Source organism: Liolophura sinensis, chromosome 1, assembly GCF_032854445.1.
Source record: "Liolophura sinensis isolate JHLJ2023 chromosome 1, CUHK_Ljap_v2, whole genome shotgun sequence".
Lineage (NCBI taxonomy): Eukaryota > Metazoa > Mollusca > Polyplacophora > Chitonida > Chitonidae > Liolophura > Liolophura sinensis.
The window spans coordinates 83,459,756-83,486,391 of record NC_088295.1 but is presented as its reverse complement, the minus strand read 5'-3'; the positions used below and the strand labels follow the sequence as shown (position 1 = coordinate 83,486,391).

Here is a 26,636-nt window from a genome sequence, read left to right as displayed (position 1 = left end):
TATTACATGATTTTCGCTAATAGGACTGTCACTCACTACTGTACATGACCTAAACTTTTGCCTCCAAAAGTACATTTTTGAGAGACAAATGAGTGTCATAAAATATGACTTTTATGACACAGAATTTTTCAGTAGAGTAACATCCTACCTTTCACCTAAGCCTGAAAACAGTTTACTAAGGTGAATAGAGTTTTGAGTCATTTTATCACATTTATCTGCGTACTACTTATGCCAGTAGGAATGAGAACATACATTTGTGTTTCAGATATAAATGAATGCGAGACTGCCACCCTTAATGACTGTCACAGATTTGCGAACTGTACTAACAATCCTGGTAACTTTACCTGTCAGTGTAAGGCTGGCTTCTCCGGAGATGGGCACAATTGTATTGGTAAGCACTGCCTCATACCCAGTGACTGTCATGCTGCAATGTTAAGTTCTGTTAAAGTGTATTCTGGTGTTTGAAAGACAGTGCCCAGTCACAATCATAGCCTTCAAGTAATTTTAAGGGGTGAAGCTTTATTATATGCATTTAGTAGTGGCTCTATGATCTGGATGTATTCAGGCCATCATTTGGTTTTTCACTGTTCTCTGATAGTTTATAAATTCTTTGTTTTTGACAAGATAGTCATTCACTCAGATTGTGTTCAGAAATACAATTTGCATAGGTGTTTTCAGTTGCATGGGCTGTAACAGGCCCCTGATTTGCTTGGTGACACTGGGTGCACTGTGGACTATTTCATGGATAATTAGCTGAGACATACTCAAGGATTTGCAAATTTACACATTGTAATACCTGTATGTACGTGGATTTGTTTTTAAGACTGGATTTGTTAAATTTGCAGTTTGTCATTTTTGCAGACATGCAGTCCCAGACATGTGCGTTGAGACATGATGAGTAATTAGAGAAACAAGCAAATATTTAATCTACATGAAGCTCAAGTCATCTTTTGTCTTTGTTCAAGACATATATTACAGATAAAATCAGTCTTTGACTTTTGTTTGTTTTTGCAGATGTAGATGATTGCACCCCTAACCCTTGTAAGAATGAAGGAACCTGTGGAAATTCTAAAGCAGGGCATTTTAAGTGTATATGTCCTGCTGGCTGGAGAGGTGGAGTTTGTGAAACTGGTGAGTGGCTCACATGTAATTTTGTGAAACTGGTGAGTGTCTCACATGTAATTTAGTTATTTATGAACAGATACATTTCATGTAAAAAGAGTGTGGTTCAATCTCCAGTATGGCTTCAACTTCCACACTTGTACACTTGGTGAAATAAGAGTGAGGCATCGCATTTGGTGTACAAAGCATAGTATTTGAGTCAGCTAGCACCGACAGTATGTGTGCTGCAGACAGTTATGAGGGAAATTGATTTATGAAATGTTTTACTAGTGATATTTGTGGGAGAAGATGATTTATGGATGCTTTCATTTTGACATGCGAGGGGGAAATGATTTGTGTGTGTTCTATGCATGATTATAGTCACAATTGAGGAGAAACAATTTATAAATCAGGCAGACAAATATTTGCTGGAAAGTGGGCTACAGATATTGGAGGACAGACTTTTGAAAACACATGAACACTATAGGCTTTTGCGGGGAGAAAAATGACCCTGCACATGAACGTGGCCAATGTTAAGTGCAATGATATATTAACAGAGAAAGATCAAATGTTGCAAGTAAATTGATCTACAGTGAACAAATTTATGTTTACATTTTTAATGAAATTAAATGATTTCATCAGCAAATAACAGGAGCAGTCACTATTTAACCACTTCACTACGCTCTGATGGGCCTCTGTGTCTGAAGTGTGCTAGCAGGGTGTAATGACCCAGAAACCTCTCACCGATGCATGTGTGGAAATGGCCTGCAGATGGTCATAGGTTTCCCCCCACCATAATGCTGGCTGCTGTCGTATGAGAGAAATATTCTTGAGTACGGTGTGAAACACAAATCAGATGAATAAATCCTTATGCTCTATAGATTACACATTGTACACGCAGAGGAAGAAGCACACTTTGGGCGGGGGGTGGGGGGCAGGGGGGATGTACAGAATGAAGCAGAGGGAAAAGTACACTGTGAGGGAGTGTACAGAGTGGAACATTGTAAACATAGAGGAAAAAGTGCACTTTAGGGGTGTACAGAATGGCACATTACAACACACAGAGGAAAAGGCACAACTTGGGTGCGTGTACAGAATGGCACATTGTAAACATAGAGGAAAAAGCACACTTTAGTGGGTGTATAGAATGGCACATTATACATACAGAGGAAAAAGCACACTTTCGGAGGTGTACAGAATGGCACATTATACACGCAGAGGAAAAAGCACACTTTGGGGGTGTACAGAATGGAACATTGTACATTCAGAGGAAAAAGCACACTTTGTGTGTGTGTGTGGGGGGGGGGGGTTCCCTCGGTGGCTCAGTTGGTTAGCGCACTAGCGCAGCGTAATGAGTCTCTCACCAATGTGGTCGCTGTGAGTTCAAGTCCAGCTCATGCTTGCTGCCTCTCCGGCCGTACGTGGGAAGGTCTGTCAGCAGCCTGCGGATGGTCGTGAGTTTCCCCCGGGCTGTGCCCGGTTTCCTCCCACCATAATGCTGGCCGTTGTCACATAAATGAAATTTTCTTGAGTACGGTGTAAAACACCAATCAAATAAATAAATAAATAAACACTTCAGGGGTGTACAAAATGGCACATTGTACTCACTGAGGAAAAAGCACACTTTGTGTGTGTGTGGGGGGGGGGGGGTACAGAATGGAACATTGTACACGCAGAGGAAAAAGTACACTGGGGTGGGGTGTACAGAATGGCACATTGTACACACAGAGGGAAAAGCACACTTTAGGGGGTGTACAGAATGGTACATTGTACACACAGAGGAAAAAGCACAATTTAGAGAGTGTACAGAATGACACATTGTACACGCAGAGGAAAAAGCACACTTTGGGGGGTGTACAGAATGGAACATTGTACATGGAGAGGAAAAAGCACACTTTGTGGGTGGGTGGGTGTACAGAATGGAACATTGTACTTGCAGAGAAAAAGTACACTGTAGGAGGTGTACAGATTGGCACATTGTACACGCAGAGGAAAAAGTACGCTGTGGGGGGTGTACATGATGGCACATTGTATACACAGAGGAAAAATCACACTTTAGGAGGTGTACAGAATGGCACATTGTACACACAGAGGAAAAAGCACACTTTAGGAGGTGTACAGAATGGCACATTGTACATGGAGAGGAAAAAGCACACTTTAGGAGGTGTACAGAATGGCACATTGTACATGGAGAGGAAAAAGCACACTTTGAAGGGGGGGGGGGCGGTGTATAGAATGGAACAAATGCTAAACAATTTTCAAGTTAATAGGTATCTTTTAGTTTCTCCTACTCCTGCTTGCCCAGTTATGATAGTGCTGAAAATGATAGACTGTTGGTTTTTTCAGACATTGACGAATGTAAAGATACCACCCATGACTGCTCTGAGAATGCTGACTGCAAGAACCTGAATGGATCGCACAGCTGTACTTGTCATCGTGGTTACCATGGCGATGGACAAAAGTGTACCAGTCAGTGACTTACATTTTGCTCTAGATATTTTAGAATCATATATCAATATTTGTCTGGCTTATTACCTCTTCTGTACAAGGGAGTATGGTGAATGGAACAGCCACCACATCCTAACAGGCTTGTCTGGCTTATTACCCATCCTGTAGTAGGGTGTGGTGGATAGAACAGCCAGTAAAGCCTGAAACTCTGGTCTAGCTTATTGTCCTTCCGGTACACGGGAGTGTGGTGGATGGAACAGCCAGTACATCCAGAGACTCTGGCCTGGCTTATTATCCCTCCTGTACAAGGAAGTGTGGTGGATTGAACAGCCAGGACAGCCTGAAACTCGGGTCTAGTTTATTACTTTTCCGTTACACAGAAGTGTGGTGGATGGAACAGCCAGTACATCCAGAGACTCTGGTGTGACTTATTATCCATCCTGTAGTAGGGTGTGGTGGATGGAACAGCCAGTACAGCCTGAGACTCTTGTCTAGCTTATTATCCATCCTGTACGAGGGAGTGTGGCGGATGGAACAGCCAGTACAGCCTGAGACTCTGGTGTGTTTTATTACCCCTCCTGTACGAGGGAGTGTGGTGGATGGAACAGCCAGTACAACTTGAGACTCTGGTCTAGTTTATTACTCTTCCTGTACACAGAAGTGTGGTGGATGGAACAGCCAGTACAGCCTGAGACTCTGGTGTGGCTTATTACCCCTCCTGTACAAGGGAGTGTGGTGGATGGAACAGCCAGTACAGCCTGAGACTCTTGTCTAGCTTATTATCCATCCTGTAGTAGGGTGTGGTGGATGGAACAGCCAGTACAGCCTGAGACTCTGGTGTGTTTTATTACCCCTCCTGTACAAGGGAGTGTGGTGGATGGAACAGCCAGTACAACTTGAGACTCTGGTCTAGTTTATTACTCTTCCTGTACACAGAAGTGTGGTGGATGGAACAGCCAGTACAGCCTGAGACTCTGGTGTGGCTTATTACCCTTCCTGTACAAGGGAGTGTGGTGGATGGAACAGCCAGTACAGCCTGAGACTCTGGCCTGGCTTATTACCCCTCCTGTACAAGGGAGTGTGGTGGATGGAACAGCCAGTACAACTTGAGACTCTGGTCTAGTTTATTACTCTTCCTGTACACAGAAGTGTGGTGGATGGAACAGCCAGTACAGCCTGAGACTCTGGTGTGGCTTATTACCCTTCCTGTACAAGGAAGTGTGGTGGATGGAACAGCCAGTACAGCCTGAGACTCTGGTGTGGCTTATTACCCCTCCTGTACGAGGGAGTGTGGTGGATGGAACAGCCAGTACAGCCTGAGACTCTGGTGTGGCTTATTTATTGTTCACCCTACATCGGAGTGAAAAGACACATTCAAATATTTAAATAATACATAATACATACGAATATATATAACATTTAAAGCATAGTTGTGTATTTTTCCTTGCAGAGTTGATGTTGTTTGAAGATAAATCTGATGCTACAGAGGAGAAAGCTATGGGAACTGTGACCTCAGTATATGGGCCATTCCAAATAGAGGGCATAAGGGACGACATCTTTGTGAGTTTGACATACAATTTTGCTGATATGATACACTATTTTGTATTTCATGGCTTAAGATGTTGTCCTTTTGTATCAGGTCAGCTGATTGTTAGCACTTGTCTTTCACAAGTCCTTGTGTGTGGTATATCAAGGAGAATGATAAGAGTTGCTAAACTACATACCTATATACGTGTGTGTATTTATGTCTGTTCTTTGTGACTTAACTATTCTCAACAGAGATGAAATGTCTTAATGATTTAAGTACAAGTACCCTAAGTGCTCAACCTATTTGCTCATGAAAGAACAACTTTCCAGGGCTTCACAAGAAGTATAATTGTATCAGTTTACACAGTGAAATGCCTTCAGAATATGCTTGAATAAACATCTTGCAAACATGCGAAAAGGTAGACGAATTACAGTATAGTGTTGAGCTGAACAATTATATGTAAGAAAAAACAAGGGAGGTGGCCTACATTCACAAAATCAGTTTTGCCTAACTCTTATTGTAAATCATATCATCTACGATAATTTTGAGCAATATGTGGAAGTAGGCTTGGAGACTTCAACAGAACACACTGATACCACACCCTGTTTTTAACACTTCTGAGTGCTGAAGGCATGGAATAGCTGACAAAATTTATAGTGTGTTGGAAGATTTTCTTTTTGTTCATCAAGTGCAAGTACAAGTTTTATTAATCTTCAGATTGATAGATTTTTTACAGATCTGCCTTATTACATGGCATAAAGTACCAAGCAAATGAATCAAACATATCTGAAACAGATTCCAAGCCTGCAGTTTCCATCCAACAAAATATGGAAATAAATGTTAACGTTAATACAGTTTAACCCTTTCCATGCGTTTGACGCGTATACGCGTTTTCTGTAGACCACATCAGCTTGCGTTAGACGCGTTAACGCGTAATTTATGTAGGTAGGGAGTTCCGTGACGTAGTTTTTCTGAGAACGAGGGTAGGCTATTCTGGTGACCTGTAAGGGATTCCCCCTTAACTAAAGCCTAAATTTAGAGCGATCTAGCCTCGTTTTCATTTATCCCGACTAGGACTGTTGGGTAAAACTAGGTCAGACTTTGTTTAGAAGGCGAGAGGCCAACAAAATGGCGGCGCCCATGCAAGCCGCATGTGAGGGAAGAAAACGTCAGCGATATTCCGCTGAACAAGCTCGTAGCATTATCAGTGACTGGTTGGACGATGACGAATATGATTCGGAAGATAGCCTAGGAAGCAATGACAGTGCAAATAGTGATCACGGAAGTGATTTTGAAGTAGAAGACCAGTTTGATGACGATCATTCGGGCGGTGACAGTTCTCAACACACAAGTGACGAGTCAGATGCAGACAACAACACAAGTTTTGGCGAACACACGACTGATAATGGGTCTCACAACAGTTCTGGTGACAATGCCGACGATAATACCGTTATGGAAACACAGGCTGGTGGTGTGAGGGGAAGGCCCAGGGGTAGAGCAAGGCTACATGCGTGTAGGCCTACTCGTGACAGACCGCCGGTTCGAGGTGGCCAGGGGAATAACAGGCGCAGGAGTGGGGCGGGTAGGGCAAATCCTGACCCTGTACAATGGACTGACGTTACAAATGATGATCCAGGGTCAAGACCAATTCCATTTGTACCTGATAAAGACCCTGGGCCTCGTAATATCGACCAACTTTTGGACAATAATGCTGGCCCAGTTGAATTTTTCAAACTTCTTTTTTGTGAGGAGATTGTGAATGACCTTGTCACGGAAATAAACAGATATGCAGCTGAGAAGATTGCAAACACTCCAGATATGAAACGGCGTTCTCGTCTGCGTTCGTGGAAGGATACAGATAATAAAGAAGTGTACACGTTTATCGGTATCCTGTTGAATATGGGTATTGTGCAACTGCCATCAGTCCAGTCATATTGGAGTACAGAGTGGACTTCGCATGTACCGTTTTTTGCAAAAGCTATGAACAGGGACAGGTTTCTTTTGCTATACCATACAATGCTGCATGTATGTAGCACAGACCCTAATCACAGAACAAGAGGCGATAAGATACAGCCACTAGTTACGAAACTCGTAAACAAATTTCAACATTACTTTGTTCCATACAAAAACATTTCTGCAGATGAGAGTATGATTGGTTTCAAAGGCAGGGTTATTTTTCGTCAATATGTCCCCAAAAAGCCAGTCAAGTGGGGAATTTTAGCAAGGACTTTAGCGGATGGTGAAACGGGTTACATGTGTAATATAAACATTTACTATGGTCGCGATGGTGAAGCAGAACCAGATGACAATTTGACAAAAACTTCAAGATCTGTTATGAAACTTATTGAGCCATACTTAGACAAGGGCTATCACATATTTGCTGACAGACTTTATAATTCTGTAGAATTAGCCAAAGCTTTGTATAACCGCAACACATACCTTACTGGTACAATTCTACTGAATAGAAAAGGAATACCAAATGAACTAAAAGGTAAGCGATGGAAGCGGGGTGACAGGAAAGCTTTGCGGTGTGACAATGTGATGGTAACGAACTGGGTGGACAAGCGCTGTGTGACCTTGATATCAACATGTTATAATGGCAATGAGACTGTGGAAAAACAAATAAAGGGTAGAGATACCCCTGTTGTAAAACCTAATGTCGTAGAAAAGTACAATTGCTATATGGGCGGTGTCGACAAGTGTGACCAGCTAAACCAGTATTATTCATTTGCACGCCGTTCTTTGAAGTGGTACAAGAAAGTGTTTTTTTGGCTAATTGAGTTATGTGCAATAAACAGCTATATTCTCTATAAGTTATCAAGAAATCCCCCTATTCCTAAGAAGAAACTTACCTTGCTGGTATTCCGAAAACAGCTTGTAACTGGCCTAGTGTCACTCCCTGTGTATGATGACCACTCACCCCCACCCCCCAAAAGGGGTAGACCCATGCAAGATGCCCCATTAGAGAGACTGGATGGAAGGTTGCATGTACTAGGCAAAATTGATGATGGTAAACAGAGAAAATGTGTTGTTTGCAGTGCGAAAGGCAATAGATCAGAATCAGTTCATTATTGTAGTACATGCGGCTCCCACCCAGCCCTCCACCCAGCCCCCTGTTTTGGCTTGTACCACACTAAAAAAAATTACTAGTGCCAAATAGACCCTGGAATTCATAGGATTCATAAATAAATGAGATTTCATCACCATCAGTTTTATTTTTTGTGGATTTTTGTAGCTGTATATACATTGTTTTTTTGAAAATTCATATCTACATAGCATATAGTGCCCTTTTTGCCCTTCCCAATGGGCATCCCTGTGAATGGGTACCGCACTGTGGGTGTTTCAAAAGAAGAGAAATAGAGGATAATTAATTCCCTCTCAGTTCTTGGCTAAAATTATACACTTGACTCTATAAAAACCATAGCAAGAGCAAGGATAGCAATTTGATCAAAAAAGCCGAAATTAATTACGCAAGGGCTATATGTTATGTAATATGGAATTACGCATGGAAAGGGTTAACATGAATCTATAACTAAAAATAGGAAGACATCTGAAATTACGATCTGGAGAGAAATACACTGTTATGTTTATTTTTACTGTTTTTGATGAACAGGTACACATGAATGGCTATCTTGTGATCGGCAGTGGATTGGTGCCCCAGTATCCTCCCTCCCAAGACGAGCTGAAAAGCCTAGCCAATGTGTATGCCCCATTTTGGTCCAGTATCGACACCAGTGCAGGGTCTGGGAAATTACTCATAAGTCTACTGAATGACCAGTCAGATCGATCCTTGCTCGACAACATCGGATTGGCAGTGAATGTGACTGGCTCTCCTCTGAGGTCAGGGGTGATGGCCACATGGCACAAGGTCAGCCCTCTGCCAGCTACATCCTACATGGAAAAAGAGGTAATTTAATGTATTCCTAGACATGTATACACATATTTGATTCTTACAGTATCTTACAGTTGCATGTAACTTGGCTGATTACTTGTCACATTTAGTTATCACACCGTTTGGTGGCCTAATCATTAGAGCGTCCGCCTCAAAGTCAGAAGACTAAACGTATGTCGGATCATACCAGACACTTCATAATTGGTACTTGCTGCTGGAAACAACTAGAGTAAGGAAACTGGACTCATTGGCCCAGTATAATGTGACTGGGTGGGATGACATGTCTGGTCTCTTCAGCATGATACTTCACTGACAACTGCATTGACTTGCCAAGCCACAAGAACACACAGTATATGTGCAACCACCTAATGACACCTTCATAGGACTGAAAAATTGTTACATATGATGTAAACAGCCAACCATACATGCATGCATTTCTTCATTGTACTTGGACTATAGTGGGATAGGGATTCTCTGACTGGAGTACGTTCAGCCAGCAGTTTTGCATCCTTTTTGTGGTCAGGAATTAGGTGTTAGAGGCTGTTACAGTACGACTTGTGGTCAGGAATTAGGTGTTAGAGACTGTTACAGTACGACTTGTGGTCAGGAATTAGGTGTTAGAGGCTGTTACGGTACGACTTGTGGTCAGGAATTAGGTGTTAGAGGCTGTTACGGTACGACTTGTGGTCAGGAATTAGGTGTTAGAGGCTGTTACTGTACGACTTGTGATCAGGAATTAGGTGTTAGAGGCTGTTACAGTACGACTTGTGGTCAGGAATTAGGTGTTAGAGACTGTTACGGTACGACTTGTGGTCAGGAATTAGGTGTTAGAGACTGTTACGGTACGACTTGTGGTCAGGGATTAGGTGTTAGAGACTGTTACGGTACGACTTGTGGTCAGGAATTAGGTGTTAGAGACTGTTACGATACGACTTGTGGTCAGGAATTAGGTGTTAGAGACTGTTACGGTACGATTTGTGGTCAGGAATTAGGTGTTAGAGGTTGTTACGGTACGACTTGTGGTCAGGAATTAGGTGTTAGAGGCTGTTACGGTACAACTTGTGGTCAGGAATTAGGTGTTAGAGACTGTTACAGTACGACTTGTGGTCAGGAATTAGGTGTTAGAGGCTGTTACTGTACGACTTGTGATCAGGAATTAGGCGTTAGAGGCTGTTACGATATGACTTGTGATCAGGAATTAGGCGTTAGAGGCTGTTACAGTACGACTTGTGATCAAGAATTAGGTGTTAGAGGCTGTTACGGTACGACTTGTGGTCAGGAATTAGGTGTTAGAGGCTGTTACTGTACGACTTGTGATCAGGAATTAGGTGTTAGAGGCTGTTACGGTACGACTTGTGATCAGGAATTAGGTGTTAGAGGCTGTTACGGTTCGACTTGTGGTCAGGAATTAGGTGTTAGAGGCTGTTACGGTACGACTTGTGGTCAGGAATTAGGTGTTAGAGACTGTTACGGTACGACTTGTGGTCAGGAATTAGGTGTTAGAGACTGTTACGATACGACTTGTGGTCAGGAATTAGGTGTTAGAGACTGTTACGGTACGATTTGTGGTCAGGAATTAGGTGTTAGAGGTTGTTACGGTACGACTTGTGGTCAGGAATTAGGTGTTAGAGGCTGTTACGGTACAACTTGTGGTCAGGAATTAGGTGTTAGAAGCTGTTACAGTACGACTTGTGTTGTCAGGAATTAGGTGTTAGAGACTGTTACAGTACGACTTGTGATCAGGAATTAGGTATTAGAGACTGTTACAGTACGACTTGTGGTCAGGAATTAGGTGTTAGAGACTGTTACAGTACGACTTGTGGTCAGGAATTAGGTGTTAGAGGCTGTTACAGTACTATTTGTGGTCAGGAATTAGGTGTTAGAGGCTGTTACGGTACGATTTATGGTCAGGAATTAGGTGTTAGAGACTGTTACAGTACGACTTGTGGTCAGGAATTAGGTGTTAGAGGCAGTTCTCTCATATGTAGCCTTACTGGAAGGTCACTAGATGTCACTTGCCTTACACCAGTATGGAAGAGTTGGCCAGTAGAACTTGCCAAATGTCAGTAGTTTAGACTGGAGGCTGAAGTTTCCTCCACCCACAGTAAAGTGGCCACCATCATGCACATATTTGTTAAATATTCTTGAGTAAGACTTGTCGCTGGTTAGTTACTGTACTGTGTTTGCGGTTTCTGGATATTTTGAAAAGTAAACTTTTGTGTTAAATAGGTTAAAGGATGATTATGCAGTAATTCTCTCAATCAGTAATGTAATGATGTTAAGGCCATGTAGACCTAATTAAACCACCTACAACACAAACCAAATTGCCTTATGTCAAAATGCACAAACACTTTTTGCAGCCTGATCAGAGATTATCAGGCAGGATTGGAAGATCATGAATTGATGATGGTTGGATTTTGGATGATGCCTTCATTTTGAATGAATATATATATATATATTGGCTTAAACACCCTATATTTTTATCCGCAGAATGCAATAGATATGGAAAAACATTAATGAGTTAGACGAATAGGCACATATAATGTGAATTAGTGTCATTATTAAAGATCTAGTGCCAGTTGCTCTTAGATGTTGTGTTATAGCTTTAGTTCATGCAGTAATGGCACACAGTCCTTCATATATTAGTCTTATACATATACATGAAACACTAATGAAACCCTGGTCCAGACTTTAACCAATTCTAATGTTTTTGTGTGTGTGGCACGACTGGTTTTTGTTGCAGGTGGTCACCTTCCAGGTTGTGGTTGTCACCAATTTGAAGAAGTCATGGGTTATTTATAACTATGACATTGGCAATCTTACCTGGAATGAAAAGAGTGAAAACAGGACGATTTTGGTGGGCCATTCTAGGTCAGGAGCAGGTTTTGATACTTTTGCAGTGAATCCTGTCCAGGCAGAATTTAAGTCTGCGTACAATATTGACAAGACCAAAGGAAACAAAGGTACCTGGTGTTATGTTACTACATTTTCAAGCTCTATGTTAAATGGTTTGTTCAGACAGATGAAACTCGGTATTCAGAGATTTGTTCAGATATGATAGTCAAGATTAAATTGTTATTCAGATGTGTGATCCTTGGTATTAAATGGTTTGTTCAGACACATGACACTCAGTATTAAATGTTTTTTTCAGACATGTGACACTCAGTATTAAATGGTTTGTTCAGACACATGAAACTCAGTATTAAATGGTTTGTTCAGACACATGAAACTCAGTATTAAATGGTTTGTTCAGACACAAGAAACTTAGTATTAAATTGTTTGTTCAGACACATGAAACTCAGTATTAAATTGGTTTCAGGTTTGTTCACACATATGAAACTAAGTATTAAAATGGTTTGTTCAGACATATGAAACTCACTATTAAAGGGTTTGTTCAGACCTATGAAAGTCAATTTTAATGGTTTGTTCAGACTTATGATACTCAGGATCAAATGGTTTGTTCAGAGATATGATACTCATCATTAAATGGTTTGTTCAAACACATGACACTCAGTATTAAATGGTTTGTTCAGAAAAACTTCTGTGTGCCGTCCGTTTTGCCTGTCTCTGGTCTATTTGCCTGTGTCCATCTGTTTGGCCTGTCTGTGTATTTGCTTGTGTGTCTTTTAGGGATTCTACAGGTTGACCTGTACAGCTTTTTCGGTTACGAAATATAAAGACCCAGGTTTTGTTTCAAAAGCTTACCCGTGACATTCATGTGTTTATATTTTGTTGTAGGTGAGGTAGGGAGGTTTGTGATCGATGGTCCACCTGTTTCTGAGAATGGGGCATGTCTGAGCTGGTACTTTAGTCTTAACATGACACAGATAAAAGAGGAGATCAGTAAACTTCCGGCCTGCCCTTGCACTAGGGAACAAGCTCGACTAGATGGTAACTTCTACTATGACAAAAACACCAACACAGCCCATCCATGGTTTGAACCGAAACAGCATTGTAAATATGACAGGTGTGTTCATGGAACAACATTTCACTCACATTTTAGATCTGAATAGTGAATACATTGTGTACTTTCAGTTACACTTTAGCAGTTCTGCATGTATATAGACATTAGAGAATGGACATGTATGTAGGTTATCTGAATGTGACATTTTTTTTCGATGGAAAAAATCAGATAACTAAATAACACCTATTTATATCCCGTCCAAAAATTGTATGGTCAGTGTACATTCTCACTGGAAAGAAAGCATATAAATGTAATTCATGTCATCTGAAGTATAGGCCTTGCTTGAAAGATCTGAACAAAACTGCGTAGTGTATTGTCCAATCCTGTTTTTTCGATCAGCTTATGTTGACAAACTGGTACTCATTCATTGCAAAAAGAACAGTGGTCGTTGTTCAGCTGAGACCCATCTATCACCATTCTGCTGAGTAAAGGGTGCTGAATTATTTGGAAAATAAGATTTGATGGTCATCAAAAGTAATGCCAGGTGTATAAATTGCTTATACTTTCTTAATTGATTTGTGGAAGACTTGATGCTAACTGGAATGAAGTTCACTCCTAATACTAAGTACCTTTGTTGTTCCTACCTTTTAGTGCTGCCTTTTTCTTGGAGAAAGGTTATCCAGGGGGAGGCTACCCTAACATTTCCCTGTCATCTGTGAACCAGGCAGAGGGCTGGGCTGCCTGCTGTGAAGATTCACATACGTGTCATAAGTTTTATGAAGTTTTCCCATCTGATGACTGCTCAGGTTATCAGCCTCCGACTCAGGGTAAGTCTAGTCCAAACTGTTATACTCTACCAGAAACATTAAGATTTAAATAGGTATCTATGTGCCCACTGTAAAGGGGAAGTAACTCTTCCTTCCTGTGTAATTGTGTTTTTAACATCCCTTTTTTTTGACAGGAATTTTGATTCATGACTTTAAATATTTATTTGTTTATTATTTATTTGATGGGTATTTTACACTATACTCCAGAATAGTTCACTTATACGGCAGCAGCCAGTATTATGTTGGGAGAAACCGGGGCAGAGCCCAAGGGAAACCTACAAACATCAGCAGGTTGCTGCCAGACCTTCTCAGGTGCAGCCAGAGAGGAAGCCGGTATGAACTGGGCTTGAACTCACAGTGAGTGCATTGAAAGGAGGCTCCTGGGTCAGACTTTCAATATGAAATGGAATATATTTATTTATTTGATTTATTAAAAATATTTAACTTATGCGACGCCGGCCAGTATTATGGCGAAAGGAAGCTAAGTGGAGCCTGGGGGAAACCCACAACCAGCCACATGTTGTTGACGGACCTTCCCACATATGACCAAAAGGGAATATAAGAACAGTTTATACTTATTTGTTGATTTATGGCATGAACTGCATATGCTTCATCACATGAAGGTCAGGATAGTGCTTTGCTGAACATTTTTTGTCAAACCATTTCTCATACCCCACTGTCACTGTGGGTCTGTGGTGAACCTTTTTTGTCATGCCATTTCCCATGCCCCACTGTTACTGTGGGTCTGTGGTGAACCTTTTTTGTCATGCTATTTCTGATTCCCCACTGTCACTGTGGGTCCGTGGTGAACCTTTTTTGTCATGCCATTTCTGATTCCCCACTGTCACTGTGGGTCTGTGGTAAACCTTTTTTGTCATGCCATTTCTGATTCCCCTCTGTCACTGTGGGTCCGTGGTGAACCTTTTTTTGTCATGCCATTTCTGATTCCCCACTGTCACTGTGGGTTGGTGGTGAACCCTTTTTGTCATGCCATTTCTGATTCCCCTCTGTCACTGTGGGTTGGTGGTGAACCTTTTTTGTCATGCCATTTCTGATTCCCTACTGTCACTGAGGGGCCATGGTGAAAATTTTGCAATCTATGATGTTGGTTTGACCATTTGACTTACATGTAGCTATCTGTCATGTTCAGTGAAGACCACTTGCCCTCCACAAAAAATGGTGTAGGCTTATTCGTACATGTATTTGGTAAATCAGACCTAGAACTTGATCTCTAACTTGCAAAGGTGATCTCTTACAAAGTTTACTGTGGGTACTCCAGTTTTCTGCACTCACACAACTGACCAACAACATGTAATTAGAAAATTCTTGAGCATGGGGTCAGACAACAATCAGATAAGTCAATAATTGTTCCTTACTTATGAAAGTGGTTCATGTATTTCATGGGATGTTTTTTTTCATGCTGTAGGTATTTCCTGGGGAGACCCACATGTAACAACGTTTCACGGGACGGAGTACACATTTAATGGCTTGGGGGAATTTGTCCTGTGGAAAACTGAGTGAGTGTAGTCATGTGATGTATTGGTACGAAAGTGTATTGTTTGTTTTATTTATGCTGTTGTGTTGGTAATAATCATGATGTAGAACATGATTTAGGCAATACATAGTCCAGGTAATGTCTTCAGTGATGCGTGAAATGATTGGTTTTATTAATATGCAAATCAGTGTCAGTGCCTCAACATACAAAAGTTCATAAAAGTTCTCAGTGGACAAATGGCTTTAAACTTAAGTTATTTTAAGGCTTCAGCAGTCATTTGTTTTGATTATATGGCCTGTAGTTGTGACTTACACAGTGATAGCTGTGAAGACAAGTCTGTGAGGGAAGAAACATGATTTGGGGATTGGGGATACCAATCTGATCTTGCACTCCTTTTCATTCTCAATCAGTGATGTCATTTCCGACCGTTAACAAGCATTATGCATGAAATACAGGGGATGTTAAATAAAGTTATTTTGCCATTTCATTTTTCATAGCTTTTCTTCCTTTTAAACCATACTCTTCATTTTCTAGGTGGTTTTCATGCTTCCCTTAATAACACCTTTGTTCTGCCATGGTTAGGTGATGGGTAATGCGTTGAGTATGCTAGGTATTTTCATTCAGGTTTTTCAGACATAATACCAATGATATGAGTGAAATCTGCAGTTTTACATGAATCATCGATGAAATAAATGACTGGGTAACACCCTGGATAATATGTCAAACTACATGTAGGTGTTCTTAGTTGAAGTACGTGTATATCTCTTTCTTTATGATCCTGTACTACATGTGGACTTAGATTTAGATAAAGCAAGATGGGTAAAATTAAAGAAATCCTTAATGATAACTTAAATGTATGTGATAGGTGCTTGATTATGACTCCTACCCTAGCATATTCCTTTCGTCTTTTCTCACAGTTCATTGGAAATCCAGTGCAGGACAGCGAGAGCTCAGGGATCAAGTGATGTGAACGCCACAGAATATGTAGCGTTTGCCATGAAGGTAAACTCCTGTTCCTGTATGATATACTGTGATAACTCAGCCATTTAGCTTGTTGGCAAGGTGCTTATTCAAACATATTCTGAATGTATTATTCTGTGAAGTATGCTTAAATTATACTTTTTGTGAAGCCCTGAATGTGGCCATTCCAACCAATGTAGTTTTGTCTCCAAAATCTAATTATATGTGGTAGAGCATCCACTTCGGGACCGGTGGAACCAGGATCAATCCTTGATCAAGTCACACCTAAGACTTTAAAAGAGGAAGTTGTAACTTCCTTGCTTGGCGTTCAGCATGAAGGGGATAGTGCAACGACTGGTTGACCCGTATCAGTATAATGGCTCGGGCGGGGCGGCTTACTTGCCTTCGGTAAGTCGTCTCAGTGAAGCAGCACTAAATAAAAGAGCGGTGGAAATTCGTCCTGCAACAAGGAGGCACATTACACGTACATGCACCCTAATGATTCCTTCGTCGTCATATGACTGAAAAATTGTTGAGTACGACGTTAAACCCCAAGCACTCACTCACTCTAATTATAAATGTGCATGAATTGCACTGAAAGTTGCTCTTTCATATGCGAAAAGGTTAAGAAATTAAAGTAGATTATTTTTTGCAGAGACGTGTAGGCCTATAATAGGCAGTACATATTCAAGTATGTATTTTTAATTTGACTGAAGAGAGTCCATTATTCTCTTAATGTATGTGGTCTTAATAGTTTTTTTCTTCTAATTTATAGGACATTTAATAATAGATCTGAAAAGAAATAATTACACTTCTGTCTCACTTCTGTTGTTTTGATGGGTTTGTTAGTTGGACTAACTGTGAGAAAACAAAAGCTATGTATTGATGGCTGTTACAATTACATGCATATTGGCTAAAAAGAGGAGACTAGATGTCCCAAAAATTAGAACAATGGGGTAACTACTTGTATTATATGAATTAAAATGTCTCCTGAATGTAATATGCAATATTTAGCGGGAAGGAAAGTTAGTTCGTGCAGGTGAGCCCACAGGAAGACACATTTTAGAGGCCGAGTTTCACTTTTTTTGAATACAGCATCTCAGTGGTGCACATTTGGATATGAGAATATTTGAACTGCTGCAAGTACACACCATCATTATATATGTGTGCCTAAAACACTGTATTACACTTAAAGATTGGCCTATAAAAATGCATTTCCAGAAGCACATAAATTCCATAAAATGATACTTTTAATGCCAACACTTAAGTTTTTCTTATGGGAATTTAATCAGCCTTCTCAAAAAACAAAAACAAACTATTATAAAAGTGACTCAGTACTGTGGTGGGATCAGAATCAACAAAAAAGTCTGACATGAACAAGAGCTAAACAGGTGAAATACAGTATTTAACGGTTGACCAGTAAAGCTTACACAAAGCTAAATAAACACGTAACTTGTGATTTATGTGTTTTATTTATTTATTTGATTGGTGTTTTATGACATACTCAAGAATGTTTCATGTACATGAGAGCGGCCAGTGTTATGGTGGGAGGAAACAGGGCAGGGCTCAGGAAAAGTCACGACCATCCGCAGGTTGTTGCAAGACCCTCTCACTTATGACCGGACATGTGATTTAGGTTGTGTTTTAATTTGTTTGAGTGTGAATCATTTTTATAAATCCTTCAAAAGTAATGTACAATTGATTCCAATTTTATTTATTTTTTACATAGGCAGATGACTCATCAAATATAGAAGTCCGATACAAGAATGCTTCACATCCCATGGAAATTGCTGTTGATGGCAAAGTATGTAGACATGATGAATGTCATCATTCGTCACAAGTCATCGTAATCAAGGAGAATGCATTTATTCGCATCGCATTTGCCTCAGGAGTGAATTTCAAGGTATAAAATAAATGATTATTATAGTGTCTTTGGTCAACAATATGTTTGTTTTATTGATTTTTGATATATTTAAGATAATATTGTGCTCATGTTTTATTGGTTGGTGGATGTGATCTGGCATCTCTCCCGTCTGTCCGTGTATGCATATACCCCATTGACCTTTAAACTTTTGGTAAACTCCATTTTTCTTAGGTTTTGTCACTTTTGTCACTTTTGTCACATGTACATAGCACGCAGCAGCCCAATAGAACAAATATATTTCAAATTTAGCATATTAATTAGTCTGTAAACAATTTAAATAAGGTAATGGATTCTAATCAGTTGGTGACAACCTCGGGAGGTGGTTTAATTTTTTAGCTAATTACATTCACCAAGTTATTAAACCAATCCAGCCCACTCTGGTGAAGGTTCTTTTACTTTATCTACTGGCCTGTTTCTTCTCCGTGTTGGTGCAAGTCTTGCTCATCAGGCAAAGTGGCGATGTAAAAACTTAGTCATTATGTACATATAACAAGCAGTTTAATTAAAACTATGCATAGAAACATTTATTATCATTAATCTAACTTAAGCTGAAGTGGAGGGAGTGAGATTGATTACTGCCCTCAGATTTTAAGGTCCGCTAGAATATATTTATTCATTTGATTGATGTTTCATGCCATACTCAAGAATATTTCACTTATACAACGGTGTCCGTCATTATGGTGGGAGGAAACTGGGCAGAGCCCGGGAGAAACCCACGACCATTCGTAGGCTTCTGGCAGACCTTCCTACATATGGCCGTGGAGGAAGCCAGCGTAAGCAGAATTTGAACTCCGCATTGGTTGGAGGCTTCTGGGTCATTGCGCCACGCTGACATGCTAATCACCTGGGCAACGGAGGCCCCTGCTGGAAAACTAAAATGACACGACATGCATGCACCAGATATATTAAGAACAAGGGACTTCATATCATTTACCTATGCCTCTTTTGTGTTGTTTATTTTTGTTTAGCGTCATATTGAAGAATTTTTCATATTGGTTGTACTAGGTAACTCTGTAAATGCCTTTTTCATGGTAAAATTAGACATATTTAATTGTTACTGTTTTCTACCTATCAGCCATCATCCTTGAAATGTTGCATTCATGAAATCAACAGTACAACTTGAAAAAGCTTGAAAAGGTGAAATATTTTAATTCCTGTGTTTCTGACCCAGGTGACCAAAGGTATCCAAAATCTGGGAATCTTTGCCTCCATCCCCACTGCCATGAACAACGGGCAGGCTTCAGGGTTGATGGCAATGACAGACAGCAAGCATTTCCGAATGAGAAATGGAACCCTTCTTCCAATGGATTCTTCAGAAGAGAGTTTGTACCTGTTTGGTACTTCATGTAAGTGACACCTGAGAATAAGGGTTCGTTAACATATTTAACTATTTTATGATGATTCTTGGTGTCTCAAAGGGTGTCAGTGATGTCACATCCTTATTTTTAGCTTGAAATAGTCTGTTTCCTTGTCAGCAAATGTATTTCTATATTTTCACATATGGGGCCAACATGTATGTGTCATTGCGTTGGGAATGATGAAATTTGTGTACAGTGTATGTATGTTAAGTGGTGTCACTGATATACAATATGGTCAGAAAAGTCCACCAGAATTCTAAGTTTCAAATTCATTTCACTAGGTAGAAAAAGAAAGGTATCAAAACCACATGTATATTTCTGGATAGTGTTTAATGGTCTTTGATTTGTTGTATACTTCAGTTAATGTTCTTTGTATTTAAAGATAACCCTGGGTTATCTGTCTGGCTCAATTCTCTAACCAGACTGTAGTAGTGATAAAGTATAGTACATACTGCATCCCCAGCAGGTGTTTTTATAGGTGATTACCTGGGCAAGGGATACATGTATACATGTAGAAGGCGTGTGGCAGGTTCATTTGATGCATGCCACAGGTTGAATTTATTAGCAGTCAAAAACTGTGATTGACTGCGTAATTGTATTTTATGTACCTGACATTATCACACTTGCTTATTGGACAAAGATTTTAGATAGGCAACACCGGTGGTAAAATGCATGTACTTTTTCTTGATCAACCATGCAATCACTAATGATCATCCATCTTGCACTGTTATATGACCCAACCTCCGACCTGTAAAATTTGTACAATGTTATTGGACCAGTCATCCAACCTGTAAAACTTGCACTGTTATATGACCAAACCTCCGACCTGTAAAATTTGTACAATGTTATTGGACCAGTCATCCCACCTGTAAAACTTGCACTGTTATATGACCAAACCTCCAACCTGTAAAATTTGTACAATGTTGGTGGACCAGTCATCCAACCTGTACAACTTGCACTGTTATATGACCCAACCTCCGACCTGTAAAATTTGTACAATGTTATTGGACCAGTCATCCCACCTGTAAAACTTGCACTGTTATATGACCCAACCTCCAACCTGTAAAATTTGTACAATGTTGGTGGACCAGTCATCCAACCTGTAGAACTTGTACTGTTATATGACCCAACCTCCAACCTGTAAAATTTGTACAATGTTGGTGGACCAGTCATCCAACCTGTAGAACTTGCACTGTTATATGACCCAACCTCCGACCTGTAAAATTTGTACAATGTTATTGGACCAGTCATCCCACCTGTAGAACTTGCACTGTTATGTGACCCAACCTCCGACCTGTAAAATTTGTACAATGTTGTTGGACCAGTCATCCAACCTGTAGAACTTCCACTATTATATGACCAAAACTCCAACCTGTCAAATTTGCAATATGATATATGATAAATAATCCAATCAGAAAAACTTCTACCACACTTTATTTTCCAGCCAGTATAAAAACACGGACTTTGTCATGTGATAAGTCATCCAACAAATAAATGTGTTTTGTCATTTGTAAACTCTAGGGCAAGTTTTCAACGAATCGGATTCCTTATTTAACTACAGCCTTGATTTTCCCGAGAGCCATGTGGACTTCAACCCCAAAGACTTCATGCCCACGTTTTACAGAGAGATGGGTATTGAGGAACTCTTCCCTAATGACACGGTGAGGGCTGAGGCCCAAGCATTGTGTGGCAACAACACAGCCTGTCTGGTGGACTTTGCAGCTACAGGCAACATTGCCCTGGCGAATAAGACCAAACAACAACAGGCTGAAGCCGAGGAGGTTGCCAGCATGATCAGTACGTGGTTTGTTTTTTGTCACAGAACAAGCCATTTTCATGGAAGTTTTCAGATAAATTTTATCTTTAATAATAACTTTTCTGTAGTTTAATGGGCTTGGCAAAAGTATGCAGCTGATGTAATGGATGTGTATGAATAAATGAATAATTAAAGGCAGTATGTCAGTTCTAGACTGCGAATACAAGTACGAGACAAAACAAATATATTTTGTTTAGCACGAGTTTAATGGATAAGAATTTTAATTAGCTTGAAATATATTGAATTGTTTCTGTTATGCAGAGAAGTGAAGTTGGATAATCATATTGGTGGCATATGAAATCAGAAATCCAATACAATTGTACATACTATTGTATAATGTTTCAGTGGTAACTGAAATAAAGAACCAGTTTCAGGAGAGATATACTCTTCCAATATGAAAAAGTTTGAAAGTAGGCAACTATGGCACTTCTTTGTCATGGGAATCCAAATTAAAGTGCTTTCGTTGGAGTTTCTCAGATGTACATGTATGAGGTGTCTGTTTAAACCAGGCCATTTCTAGACGGCCCTCACTGTTCCAGGGGCCTTGGTGGTGATAATGCTCAAATGGCTGTTTGCACAGTCTTAATACATTTGTTGAAGACTTTGTCTGAGGTGTACTTGAGGGACATGATCACTTTATTATATTCAAAAACTGTCATAGTTTCTTAGGTGTACCTGAGGTGTTGATTTTCATTTTTTCCAAAGTTACTGATGTGTATTTGAGGGACATGTACATTATCTCATATTCAAAAATTGCTTTCAGTTCCTGAGGTATATCTGAGGTATAGCTGGGGCTTATATTGTTCATATCTGTATGTCGCAGTTTGGAAACTTGCTGACCAGTATCTTACCCGTGGACACTGCAGGGTTTACCCCAGGCATTCCGGTTTCCTCCACCCATAAAATTGACCGCCATCGTATATTAATCTGAAAAACTCATCCGAATTCGAATATGGCTTCAAACAACAATCCTCAGTTAGTTAGCACGCTAGTGTAGCATAATGACCCAGGAGCCTCTCACCAATGTGGTTGCTGTGAGTTCAAGTCCACCTCTTGCTGGCTTCCTCTCTGGCCCTACATGGCAAAGTTTTCCAGCAACCTGCAGATGGTCGTGGGTTTCAACCGGGTTTCCTCCCACCATAATGCTGGCCGCCATAGATAAATGAAATATTCTTGAGTACGGCATAAAACACCAATCAAATAAATAAACAAAATAAATCCAACAACAATCAAGCGAATAAATATTAATCCCTGTGTACTTATTCAGCTTTTGTGTGGGCTTAGAGGCAGATTGTGCCAGTAGTTGTTACACTTTATGCAGAAGGTGATGTGTGATCAGTTTTGTAATGTTGTTTTTCACAGAGAACATGCCTCCTGTATTTTTCAACATGCCTGACCCCATCAATCTTGTGATTGGAGAGGAGCTAGAAGTGGCCATTAATGCTTATGACAATGACACAGAGGACAGTGTGGCATTCTTGTTTACACAAGCTGTATTGCCGATAGAAGCAGTCAAGAATGGTAATATGGTTAAATAATGGTGAAGATTCATGATTCCCATTACCAGTACAGTAAGGTAGTGTTAATGATAAGTTTGTACAAATACTCATGATGGTTTTACTTGTTACCTTTATTATTTCCCTTAAATTCCGTATTGCTTTAGGAGATCATTTCAGTAAATATGTCCGAAGATGCATGTTATCTGGCTGTGATCCGAAGATGCATGTTATCTGGCTGTGATCCGAAGATGCATGTTATCTGGCTGTGATCCGAAGATGCATGTTATCTGGCTGTGTTTTATTGTTGACTCTTTTTCTTCCACTGTGACCATTAATGGCTATTTTCTTCAGTTATTAACATGAATGACTGTTTACTTCAGTTATGACCATTAATGAATGTTTTTTTTTAGTTATTGGCTTTGATGACTACTTTCTTCACGAACATTACTGAGAGTGTTAATGTCAGGAGGATAATTATGGAATCAAAACATTTCTCTGATGATTCTACTTCTCCGTGGTTACTATTGATCATACTAGAACTCTCTTCTAAGTATGTAGTTTACATTAAGCAAGGGGCCTCCGTGACTCAGTCGGTTAGTGCACTAGCGCAACGTAATGACCCAGAAGCCTCTCACCAATGCGGTCGCTGTGAGTTCAAGTCCAGCTCATGCTGGCTTCCTCTCCGGCCGTAAGTGGGAAGGTCTGCCAGCAACCTGCATAAGTGTGCGTAAGTTTTGCACACTGAATGATTCCTTCCTTCTACTTGGTCATCAGTTTCCATACAATAACAGCTGATTCTGAGTTTGAAAACATGTAAAATAGCTCCATTGTCCCTCAGATCAAGTTCAAAACAACACGCAGGCCCGTACAGAACAGTTGGTAGAGTGTCTGGGTTGGTTGATCCAGGGTCAATCCAGGGTCGGGTCACAACTAAAACCTTAAAAAAGAGGAAGTTGTAGCATTAAGGGGATAGTGCAATGACTCATTGACCCCTATCTGTGTAATGGCTTGAGCAGGGTGGCTTACGTGCCTTTGGTAAGTCGTCTCAGTATGCAGAACTAGATGAAAGAGTGGTGGAAATCCGTCTCGCAACAAGGAGGCACACTGTACATACATGCCTGGACTCTTAAGGACGCCTTCGGTGTCATTTGACTGAACAGTTGTTAAGTACGACGTTAAACTCCAAGCGCTTACTCAATCTAAGTTCAAAACAGGCTGATTTCATGTATGAGTTTTGCATGTGTACCATGTAAGTTCTTTCACTTGGTCTGTCTACCTTATTACAGAGACGGATGGGCAGACTTACATAAAACTGACTCCCCATGCTCTGTCTCGTAACACTAGCATCGTGTTGAAGCTGATAGCTGAGGATGGCCGTGGTGGGGCAGACATCTACTGGCCAGAGATCCATGTATGTGCATGTCGTGACAAGGCTGAATGCTTACCTGTCATTGACAACCGTGACAATAATGCAGGTGAGGAACATTGACTATGATAATTGTAATTGTAAGACTTGAGAGAGGCCGGGTTTGGCTTTGGGATTTGGCAGGATGGGGTGGGTTGGGATGGAGGTGCCTTTTAATAAGGACGTAATAATGAGAATGTAAGAAATTATAACTGAATTAAAGTTGTAATGTGAAATTATAATCCAACATGAAATTACAAATGAATTGTTGTAAATGCAGTCTCCAAGGTGGGTTATTTAATGATAAAAAATCATCAAAAAAAATGTCAACAGTTGTATTAGGCAAATCACTTCAGTCCTGATAACTAAAATGAGTTTTATGTTGTATTTTGTAAAGAGGGTATAGGCTGTTGATATAGGTACATGTATCTTATCTATATGCTTAACAATACTAGCAGAATGGTTGTGTATTTCCACTCTATGATATCAGTATCATAAAGCTCTCATTTTGGTAGATCGATGGTGGTAAATATTGTGCAAGTATTAATTTGCTGAAATTTGTCCTGTCATCTTTTGCTATTAAGGATGTATTAGAGAAAGAGCTGAATGTGAGCTTTGATCATTCCAACTTAACTGTTAACTGTGTGGTTACTGCATAGCCCAAGACTCCAGGTTCGCTGTTGATATCTGGGAGGGGGTGGTTACTAAGTAGTGCCAACATTCCAGGTTCATTGTTGATATCTGGGAGGGGGTCATTACTGAGTAGTGCCAACATTCCAGGTTCACTGTTGATACCTGGGAGGGTGTGGTTACTGAGTAGTGCCAACATTCCAGGTTCACTGTTGATACCTGGGAGGGTGTGGTTACTGAGTAGTGCCAACATTCCAGGCTCACTGTAGATATCTGGGAGGGGGTCATTACTGAGTGATACCAACATTCCCGGCTCACTGTTGATACCTGGGAGGGTGTGGTTACTGAGTGGTACCAACATTCCAGGTTCACTGTTGATATCTCGGAGGGGGTCATTACTGAGTGATACCAACATTCCCGGCTCACTGTCGATACCTGGGAGGGTGTGGTTACTGAGTGGTACCAAGACTCCAGGTTCGCTGTTGATATCTGGGAGGGGGTCATTACTGAGTGATACCAACATTCCATACTCACTGTTGATACCTGGGAGGGTGTGGTTACTGAGTGGTACCAACATTCCAGGTTCACTGTTGATATCTGGGAGGGGGTCATTACTGAGTGATACCAACATTCCCGGCTCACTGTCGATACCTGGGAGGGTGTGGTTACTGAGTGGTACCAAGACTCCAGGTTCGCTGTTGATATCTGGGAGGGGGTCATTACTGAGTAGTGCCAACATTCCAGGCTCACTGTAGATACCTGGGAGGGGGTCATTACTGAGTGATACCAACATTCCCGGCTCACTGTCGATATCTGGGAGGGGGTCATTACTGAGTGATACCAACATTCCCGGCTCACTGTCGATATCTGGGAGGGGGTCATTACTGAGTGATACCAACATTCCAGACTCACTGTCGATACCTGGGAGGGTGTGGTTACTGAGTGGTACCAACATTCCCGGCTCACTGTAGATATCTGGGAGGGGGTGGTTACTGAGAAGTGTCAACATTCCCGGCTCACTGTTGATATCTGGTGCAAACATTTTTCATGTTTAGTTTTTTGCTGATATCTGAAAGTTTTGATTACATTTCAGAGCGTTATTATTTGAATAACTGTAATTGCCAGCTGGGGTACCGTGGGGATTTCTGCATGGAGACGTATGATGTGTGTGCGATTGAGAAGCCCTGTTACCCAGGGGTTAACTGTACCACAGGGGTTGGTCAGTTTGAATGTGGACCATGCCCAGAAGGCTTGAGTGGGAATGGGAGCATATGTTACGGTCAGTATACGATCTACATTATTTGACTATATTGACAACTTACATGTACAGTGTATATAGTAGCATGGTACAAGATTCGGATACTGGTTCAGTTTGTTCACCTCGGACATTTCTGTGTCTTTCCATCCCCGTTGGTTGACCGCTGGTGTACAAGCCTTGACACCTAGATTGAACTGTCTGGACTCACACTGACTTTCACCAATGAAGTCACTGGGAGATCAGCCCAGCTCGTGATAGCTTCCTCTCTGGCCAGTGACTGGCGAATTGTCATGGCTTTCCCCTGCACTCTGGTTTCATCCAACCATAATGCTTTCCACTATTCGTATGTGAAGTGTTCCTCCCAACAGCATAAACTTGTATTTATTTGTCATATAAATAAATAAAAAACTTACCAAATCATTTGGACATTTCAAGAGCAATTTATTTATATATTTAATTTATGTTTTTTACGCTGTACTCCAGAATATTTCACTGATATGACGACAGCCAACATTATAGTGGGCAGAAACTTAGGAGCAAGTAATCTATGTAAATAAATGCAATGGGAATATAGGCAACAGCTGCTTATTT

General features: G+C 40.6%; 2 protein-coding genes across 3 annotated transcripts in view; both read left to right on the top strand.

Moving 5' to 3' along the window:
- The window catches only part of LOC135461840 (mucin-like protein), a 72,071-nt gene that overhangs the window by 27,539 nt on the left and 17,896 nt on the right, over nt 1-26,636 (top strand). For both annotated transcript variants that reach the window (XM_064739087.1, XM_064739086.1), the window contains exons 7-22: nt 266-391; nt 1,015-1,131; nt 3,448-3,570; nt 5,000-5,109; nt 8,691-8,984; nt 11,713-11,932; nt 12,708-12,936; nt 13,525-13,700; nt 15,127-15,217; nt 16,113-16,197; nt 17,885-18,058; nt 19,251-19,425; nt 20,959-21,234; nt 22,616-22,774; nt 24,039-24,227; nt 25,881-26,066. In XM_064739087.1, coding sequence (XP_064595157.1) covers nt 266-391; nt 1,015-1,131; nt 3,448-3,570; nt 5,000-5,109; nt 8,691-8,984; nt 11,713-11,932; nt 12,708-12,936; nt 13,525-13,700; nt 15,127-15,217; nt 16,113-16,197; nt 17,885-18,058; nt 19,251-19,425; nt 20,959-21,234; nt 22,616-22,774; nt 24,039-24,227; nt 25,881-26,066 — 2,730 coding nt within the window. The remainder of the gene's footprint in view (nt 1-265; nt 392-1,014; nt 1,132-3,447; nt 3,571-4,999; nt 5,110-8,690; nt 8,985-11,712; nt 11,933-12,707; nt 12,937-13,524; nt 13,701-15,126; nt 15,218-16,112; nt 16,198-17,884; nt 18,059-19,250; nt 19,426-20,958; nt 21,235-22,615; nt 22,775-24,038; nt 24,228-25,880; nt 26,067-26,636) is intronic.
- Nucleotides 6,882-8,227, top strand: LOC135482381 (piggyBac transposable element-derived protein 4-like). The gene has a single exon (XM_064762334.1). The coding sequence runs from the start codon at nt 6,896-6,898 to the stop codon at nt 8,225-8,227; it is 1,332 nt and encodes a 443-aa protein (XP_064618404.1). The 5' UTR covers nt 6,882-6,895.